At 39.9% G+C, this 8,771-nt stretch overlaps 1 protein-coding gene across 1 annotated transcript; it reads right to left on the bottom strand.

The window, feature by feature from the left end:
- Nucleotides 1-210: 210 nt before the first annotated feature.
- On the bottom strand, nucleotides 211-8,276 carry cdc25b (cell division cycle 25B). Its single transcript, XM_079855316.1, has 15 exons — nucleotides 7,371-8,276; nucleotides 7,072-7,154; nucleotides 6,191-6,242; nucleotides 4,802-4,840; nucleotides 4,682-4,715; nucleotides 3,826-3,936; nucleotides 3,512-3,625; nucleotides 3,295-3,426; nucleotides 3,131-3,214; nucleotides 2,837-3,025; nucleotides 2,659-2,745; nucleotides 2,063-2,125; nucleotides 1,784-1,882; nucleotides 1,435-1,686; nucleotides 211-1,309 (listed from the first exon to the last, which is right to left on the bottom strand). The coding sequence occupies exons 1-15, from the start codon at nucleotides 7,586-7,588 to the stop codon at nucleotides 1,169-1,171; spliced, it is 1,698 nt and encodes a 565-aa protein (XP_079711442.1). The 5' UTR covers nucleotides 7,589-8,276; the 3' UTR covers nucleotides 211-1,168.
- Between the last annotated feature and the right edge of the window lie 495 nt (nucleotides 8,277-8,771).

Here is an 8,771-nt window from a genome sequence, read left to right on the forward strand (position 1 = left end):
CTGACACTATGCCAGGACGTTAGGGAATGGCCAGCTCCTCCTTTGTGGAATGGCTTTGGAATGCACACGTGTGCAGGAACACGTGATGGTGCTTGGCTAACCACATTCAAGGTCTCTACAAGACCGGTATATTTGAAAAACAAGTGACTCAACCCCCTTTACCAATGAATAACAGCACACAAACCTAAGAGATAAAGACATGACTCAGAAAAGAGTTAATACCCCAAACTCCAAGTTTATTCAGAAATACATAAACCAGCTTCTCAGTCACACATGACCAATAAAACATACACTCAGGAAGATAAAATTGACAAAACACACTTGCATGGGAGAGAGAATTGTAACTTAACTGTCACTGGTTTATGGACAATTAGAACTAAATCTCGTCTTAGAACATTTTGGTGAACACGGATGTGGTCATCACTTGCTGACCAGCAGCAAAAGTCAGGATTCTGCCCCTGAGTTAAAGCTGTCAGTCCAAAAAAAAAAAAAAAAATCAAATTGACAGTGAAACCATTGTCGACAGGGAGATTTACATACTTCTCAAATTTAAGGGGTAAAAATAATTAAAATCATTATTCTGTGATATGAAAATATACATAATTGTGACATTCAGAATGCGTAAACCAATTTATACAATAAATGTAATTTTAGTTGGTTATCCTGCTCTAATCAAAGCTATATCATTGGGCAACTGACCAAATGTGAGAAAGGGGGCAAAATGAACGCATAAAGCACTTATTCACCACAACAACTTAAAAAGTGCTCATTAGGAGGGGAAAAAAAAAAAAGTTAAGAGTAAATAATTGAAATCTGACATACAAGTTAGGACAGGCCAGTGGGGGAATAAAAATACAGGTTAGTAAATAAAATAAAACAAAAGTGTATGTGTAATAGATGGCAGTGACATGTAGCTGTGTCCTCTAATGGGAGAGAAGGATGGTGAATAATGGCAGTTTATCAAATCAAACCAGGTGGAGACACAAAGTAACCTCTCAGCCTCATTTGAGTTTGCGATACAAAATCAATAGCAAACCCTCAGAACAAGTTCCTCAGAGCAAGTCCCAGCAAACACACCTATTCAGGACTCTGCAATGTCTCATGTGTGAGGGCATCATTTGAGCAAGTAAAGGCAGTAGAATTATGAGGGATTGAGAGCACATGGGTCTCAAAGTTTTTTGAGACGGCTGTACATGTCTCTCTTGCTGCGTTCTCCAGCCCAGGTGCGGCTCTTAAGACGGAACTTTCTCAGATCTTCTTTATAGTCTTCATGATGCATGGGCCTATAAGCCTGAGGTTCACACACCGACTGCAGAGGGGAAGAGAAAACAAAGCACACATTAGCAGCTTGAAATCAAGAAACATAAATAAAAAAGAAACAACTTCGATATATAGGAATACAAAGAAAGTGTTGCATTGTGAAATTGCACATACCTTGTGAAGCGGGAAAAAGTCTTTGTAGCCTCCCTTCAGGATATAGAGTTCAGGGTAATGGAGGTTGGGGTACTCCTTCTCATTCAAATCTCGATCTCTTTTTCGAACGTAGCGGCACATTCGTGGGCCGCGTTCAGATGAAAATTCACAGTGGAAAACCAGCAGGACACGCTTCTCTGGGCATTCCGAGAGAATAGGATTCTGCAAAAAGTAGTCTTCAATTTGATCCTCTTGATGGAGGTTAAGAGCACCCTGAAAGGAGGGCAAAGATGAGTCATCAAAATTTGCTCCACACAAATACTACTGCATGCAACTTGCATCAAAGTTAAATCACAAGCAACAGTCTCACCTTAATATGGCCGCCATCATATTCATACGGATAACGGCAGTCGATGACAAACAGCCTCTCAACCAGATCATTGTATTGTCCGCTCATTGCTTTAACCATCTGAAAATAAAGAAAAAGATGTTAACAGAGAATGAGATTGTGAAAGATGCCAACGCACACTCAACATATGCCAATGCATAGACAACTCAAATTTTGCTGGTCTGTTTATAATCATGCAACTGCTTTTGTTTGCATTTGAAATGTATGTTAAATCTTAATGTGTGCAAACTGCAAACTCACAATCTCTGGAGTGATGTATTTCAATTCTTGGTGTTTTCCTTCTACTGTGGGTAGCACAGGAGCCTTCATTTAAAAAGAAAATGAATAATTAGTAATAATGAAAGAAAGAAACATTGCACATTCCCAAGAACAAGTGACAGGTCTATTAGTTTGCAGATGCACTCCAAGACTTAATGCAGAGATCCATTTTTATAGTATCAGATTTTTTGTCCAGCAACAGACTGTTTTGTCCAGTCTGTTGCTATGGTTATATCACTGTCGGTATATCATTAGTTTCAGATTTAAATCGCACATTTAAATACTGTTATAATTTCAGTGCAGAACTCTAAAGCATGCAGTGAATGAAAACTGATTGGCCATTGCGTTCACACACTTGACAGATATGTCTGCGATTGGCTACGATAATCAACGCTTCAAAACCATGCAATTAGAAAGATTCAACGCCCTCGCAGAGTGCTTACACAGAAGCGTTTGAAAGCAGCCGCCTATCTGTGGGTACTGAATATACTGTATCTGGTAGTATATCTCATTTTAAAAATTTGGTACCGAAGCACTGGTACTTTTGACAATCCTAAAAAAACCTGGCTTACACTCACCTTGGTGAAATCTCCAATCACATTACTAGGATCTGTATCCAACATTCTTTCAATTTGTGAGTGATTAAACGACTTGGATCTTTGAACCTGTAAGGGGAAGGGTCAAAGTTAGGACTCAAATTATGGCTGCTGAGGAGTCCATTTGTTTGGAGTTATTTTTTTTCCAGTGTGGACTGACCTGATGAGGTATAACATCCTCTTGTTCTGCGAGTGCAACTTGTGTCCCTGCCACGCTCCGCCTCCTCTTCACTCTGACTGGTGTGTTCTCATCTTGAGGCCTCTCATGTCTCTTCAATGGGAAACGCCCTCCCGGGCATGGCATAGAGGGAGATCGGAACAGCCCACGTGGACGGCAGCGAATAACAGGCTAAGGGCAATAAAGTGGGTTTGGTTGGTAACTATCATGTAATAACCATAAAAAGCCAATCAAAGAGAGATAAACACAACTGTTTGTTAAATGAGTGTAACATACCGAATCTGTATTCTCAGTACTTTGTTTGGCCACCAGAGGAGCTGTGAGAAGACTGTCCATTCCAAGAGGAACCTCAGAGTCATTCTACACAAATAAACGCATTAAGGTTATTCAAAAATCAAAGGAAATTGTTGGAATAAAACAAAAGCAAATAGAAAGTTCACCTCCATATCATCAAGCTCCTCCATGAAGCCATCATCGTCATCATCGTGTAGACAGGAGCGAGAGGGGCGGCGCAATATAAAGGGACTGCTCTCATCTGAAGAGTCAGGTTGAAAGGATGATGTAGGGGAAAGCTGGAAACAGAACAAGTCACATCAGCATCAAAATTAAACTTAACAACATTCCATCTACGACCTCTTCCAGGGATACATGTCGTACCATTAAAGCAGGAGCAGAGTTGGGTCGGCAGGCAAAAGCATCCTTGGTACCCCCAGTGGACCGCGTACGGAAGCGTGACGCAGGCATGGAAGGCTTCTTGAACTCAAAATTCTCCTGTTTAAAAAAAAAAAAAGAAAAGATTGTCTTAAGAGAAAATGAATCACATTTATTCAAACACCTGCCCTCTTAATTCCCATGACTTCCCCACACAATCTGTTAACTAACCTAAAAAATCTTTAGTATAGCAAAAAGCAATTGAGCATAATTAGATAAATATGCTGCCTGTAAAAATACAAAACAAATGACAAACCAACCTCAGCCAGGTTCTCTTTGTTGTCGCAGCCATGTGCATGAGTCCACACTCCATAGCGCGAAGGATCCAATTCTTTACTCTTCAAATTAGGACTGTGACCCAAAAATGGCAGCTACAAAGAGGGGAAAAAAAGATCATGTTATTTCAATAGGGGGAGAAAAATGTTAAATTCTGAATATTACTTACACTACTGTTCAAAAGTTTGAGGTCAGTGAGTTTTTTTTTTTTTTAAGAAACTTTTATTCAGCAAGGATGGGTTACATTTATCAAAAGTATCATAAACAGTTTGTTTAATCATGCAATCTCAGCTTCAATGAAAGAGTTGACAGAAAGAACATGTTGGTGGATATTCTAGTATACAAAAAAATAATAATAATTGTTTCCCATCCTGGAATAGCCTATTCTGCAAGGAGTATAAACAATCTGGTCCCATCGATTTGAGATTTGATGCAAACTCCCAACATTTCACTTCATGAAATTTGTTCACAGTATATAGATCCCATTCTGTTTGCCATTTGTCATGAATAGAGAAATTAATTATTGGTTTTATATCTATAGGAGGTACTGCAATTTTGACGTCTGCTGATAATGCAGAGTCGACTTTCATGTTTCCTTTGATTCTAGTGCCCAGGTACCCAAGAAAATTATATAATATTAAAGATATTAAATTGATGACCCTCTAATTTAAGCCATTCATTAAAGTAAATAAACAAATAGTTACAAGTAAATAAATGCAGCCTTGGTGAGCATAAAAGACTCTTAAAAAAAAAAAAAAAAAAAAAAAATCGTATTAACCCCAAACTTTTGATCGAGAGTGTGCAAACAAGTCTAGAGAATAATAAATTAAAATAACTTACTGGCAAAGAGTGTATCCTGCGAATAGGCATTTTTCTGTACAAACAGAAAGAACATGCGATTAAACTCAGCTTTCAAAACAGACATATGCATCCTACGCTTTGTAGTGAATGACCACTTACTCAGTTGCTCGTGTGGCATCCTGCATGGCCTTCTCAAACCTGTGATGAAAAAGAAAATGCTGTTGAACGGTTCCTAGTGTATTCAAAGTCTCCTCTCACCCCCAACCAAACACTAGCCCAGACGACAATTCATCTCATTTATCTCCCATACTAGGCCCCTCACGACTATATTTAACAAATACACCGCGATGCCCACCTGTATGCAAAACAGCCCTAAGCGGAACCGAGGCGGGGGGGTGGGGGGGGGGGGTCTTCTAATTTACCATATGCCCACAGACAACACTAACCCCCCCTGCAAACCTCTTTTGTTGGGAGAAAGGAGCTGGGGGAGAGTAAATGGTGGTTTTGAGGGGGAGGAGGTAAGGAGTGTGTCTCTTTCATAGCCTAGGAAGAGGGGGGAATTAGAGTTAAAAAGAGGGTTCTCTAGTAACCCTGGCTACCTCACACACACATATTACCGCTCTATTCGGACGCCTGCTCTCACAGAGCATGAAAAGCGTGCCACTATTCACCCAACCCCCCTTCAGCAACACGCCATACAACACACACACTGATGTGAGGAACAAACAGCTGTAGGCCTGGCTGCAGATAAATGGATTCCCAACGACACCAAATGGCTTGGAAAGGAGCACAGTCACACACACACTGTAGATTACCAGAGAGCGGGATGTACACAGATTTAATGCATGCTGGGTATATCCTATTTAAGAGACTTTGCAAACATCTGTCAACTTAAAGGAGGGTTCACCCAAAAGTATATTTTTGCTTAACACAATTAGTGGTCAACTGATATAGGCTACATCAGCAAGGCCAACATATTGCCTTTTGCAGAATCAAGAAGTTGCAATCTGAAGAATACATTTGACAGATTTGGTTTATCAAAATCAAATTACTTGTTCATATTCCTTATCGAATCATTTCAAATTTAGTAAATATGTCAAATTTAAATTGCACTTCAGCAATTGTTACACGTGTTTTTACTATCTTTGAAAAATAAATGTATAAGCCTTATATCAGCAATCAGAAAAGTTTTTTACAAATCTGTCGGTTGCCCACTATAAACAATCAAACTGAAAGTCAGTCTGCATGACATCTCAGATTCTGTGCCTGAAATGAAAATCATCCTGGTTCGGAATAACTTAAGCATGAGTAAACATCAAATTCAAGTTTCATTTTTGGGTGAATCATCCCTTTAATAACAGGATGTGCAGTGCTCAGATATCCAGTGATTTGTGATGGATGCCAGCATATTCTCAGCTAATCCGCAAAAACAGACACATTGAGCAGATGTAGGTCCATCTAACGGCAAAGAGTAGATTAGATGTATAATCCTCAAGCCAAGCTCACATGTCAGATATGATGACCAACAGGCAGAAGAATTATACTCACTTCTGCTCAGCATCCAGAGAGTCCAAAGGGCTGGGAGAATCTAACCCAAGACCTGAGGAGAGGGGGAGGAGAGACAGGTGAGTGAGGGGGGGATGATGCACAAGTGGTTAATAATACAGCAGGCCTACACTATAAAGATCACAGCTCACACTCCAAATGGGATGACCGGTCACACACAGTCCGACAAATCGCTTTAACATTCCTTAACTAACACTTTTGTTAGTAGAACTTAATTATTAGTAAGCAATTATGCCCAACTAGTATACAATCCAATTGGTGCTTGTGCCAATTCCAGCTTTATCGTTTAATGGCAGCTACCATTTTTACCAGCAACACTTCTTACCTTACAAGTTAGCACTGCTTTTTTTAATTCTCATATGTAAAGACTTAATGAATAAATTATTTAGAAAGTAGACATTCCAACACATTCTCATGCCAATTCGTCACCATTTTACATTTTGGGGAACTGGTGGCTAAATGATATGGCATCCATATGATTTGTTCATGCAAAACTGATGGATGCTTTCTATGCTAACCAAACAGATGATGACTTCCATAGTATTTATTTTCATACTATGAAAGTCAATGGGGTCCAAACAACTGTTTGGTTACAAACATTCTTAAAAACTATCTTCTATGTTCAGAAGAAATACATACAGGTTTGGAACAACTTGATGGCGAGTAAACTACAGAATTTACATTTTTGGGTGAACAACTACTAGTCATGTTGAGCTGCTTTCTAGTAAACAAAATAAGTGGTAGTAACAATAGATACTAACGTTAGCTCGTTTAAATGTAACAATGGTTAAAATGGCTTGCCATACACACTCTCAGATGTCACTACTATAAAGTTTATATAAATGCCGGTTTCTCAGACTAACCTGCATCGGAGGAGGCATCAGAGGCGAAGGAAGGGATCTTCAGGAGGGGCAAGGTTTTCTTCCGCTTTGGTGTCTCACATTGCCTGCAGCAAAACGTCAAAGCAAAGAGTTTAGAAAACTGAAATGAACTGCATAACGTCTGTTTCAGCACAATATAAACACAAATACAGCAGGCCTCGATAACAAGGACAGTAAAACGTCAATAAATGCAATCTGCCCTCGAACATTTCCAGGAAATACATCTGAAGTAACTTAGTTGACTTTTTCGCTACCAAAAGAAATTGCCCAGTTTCACTCACCCTCCAAGAACAGCGAGATTATTCAGGTTTAGAGCCAGGTTAGTCACGGGGGACAGCACTGCCATGGGTCCGGGGGAGGCCAGGTTCTTCACGCAGGGGGAGCCCCTCGCCCCGAGCTCCGGCAAGGAGAGCCGGAGAGGTCGGAGGACTGATTCGGGCCCGGTGCTGAACGGATCACATACAGGGCTGATGTCGCCTGGAACACTATCAAAATCCATTTCTGAAGGGACTCGGATCGTCAGATGCTTCTTGAAAATATGATCCAGTCAAGCGCGATCAAGACGACAAAGGGTTAAGCCAAGTTAGCAAACGCTCAGCAACCCGGACAGGGGCTTAAATTGGTGCTATTTAGGGTTGAAAGAAACAACGTGCAGAACGCTGCATAATAACGACGCCAGATACACAAGACACGGTAAAAAGGGGTGTTAAAAATCCATCTTCTTAGGTCTTTGTTGTCAGAGAGCTGCCGATTCAATCGCACTCTCTCTGACCTTTCCAAACTCTACTGAGGGAGAGAGTGCTGAACGTAGCTCTTATTTATGTTCAAAACATGCAGTCCACAAGCGGCAATCTGAGTAGCCAATGAGCATCGCTGTTACATCTGATTCCTCCAATGAGCTGCGCTTCCTCTTTTTTCCGCATTGTTCTCTGAGATAACGTAGGTGGTCCATAGAATGACAGGCAAATGTGATATCCAATGAAAATTAAGGTAACAACAGCCCTGCTATAAACTTATCCAATGGCTTTTATGTTTACATAAATAGGGCGGGATAAAGAAATGTAAACCCGTAGAGAAAGGAAAGATTTCCCGCGGAACAGTTCAAGCTGCAGCTTGGCAACGCCCTCCTTTGCAAGAAAGCCAATCATATGTCAACGTCCTGGCGCGGAACGTACCACTCAAATCGCCTGAACAAAGAAGTAAATATATGTTTGTATAATACAAAACAAACCTTTATAAGACGTCTATTTTTGGTAAATGTTTGTGCTGGTAATTCACATATTTAACTAAGTAGCAAAAATGGAATTCCTTGCCTTTTCAGCAGCGGTGTGATGTTATCATCCATCTAAAATAATTTTTAATAAAATTTTCGAGCTTGCAGTTCACCACGTCATATTAATTAGGAGACAAGGCAAGTGAAGTAAAAAAAAAAAAAAAGTGAAATATATGAAGATGTAAAAAAAAAAAAAAAGATATATTTTCCCTCATAAATGAACATTTTAACCTGGGTTTACCTGTTCCTGGGCTAGTCTATGTCAACTACCTTCGAATTAAACTAGGCTATATGCCAGTGAGGTGAGCGTTTAAATTAGCCTAGTAAAATGTTAATGGCTGAAATTCCCAACTTCTCAGTTTTCACTTCATGACAAATACTGTTAGACAATGACACATTTGGCAAAATG

The sequence above is a fragment of the Squalius cephalus genome (assembly GCF_949319135.1).
Source record: "Squalius cephalus genome assembly, chromosome: 21".
In the NCBI taxonomy this organism is placed as follows: Eukaryota; Metazoa; Chordata; class Actinopteri; order Cypriniformes; family Leuciscidae; genus Squalius; species Squalius cephalus.

Coding starts and splice junctions, on each gene's coding strand:
- cdc25b (XM_079855316.1), bottom strand. CDS start 7,588: ATGGATTTTGATAGTGTTCCAGGCGACATCAGCCCTGTATGTGATCCG. Junction 3,026..3,130: donor GTACTGAGAATACAGATTCG/GTATGTTACACT, acceptor TATTGCCCTTAG/CCTGTTATTCGCTGCCGTCC. Junction 1,687..1,783: donor ATGATGGCGGCCATATTAAG/GTGAGACTGTTG, acceptor CCCTCCTTTCAG/GGTGCTCTTAACCTCCATCA.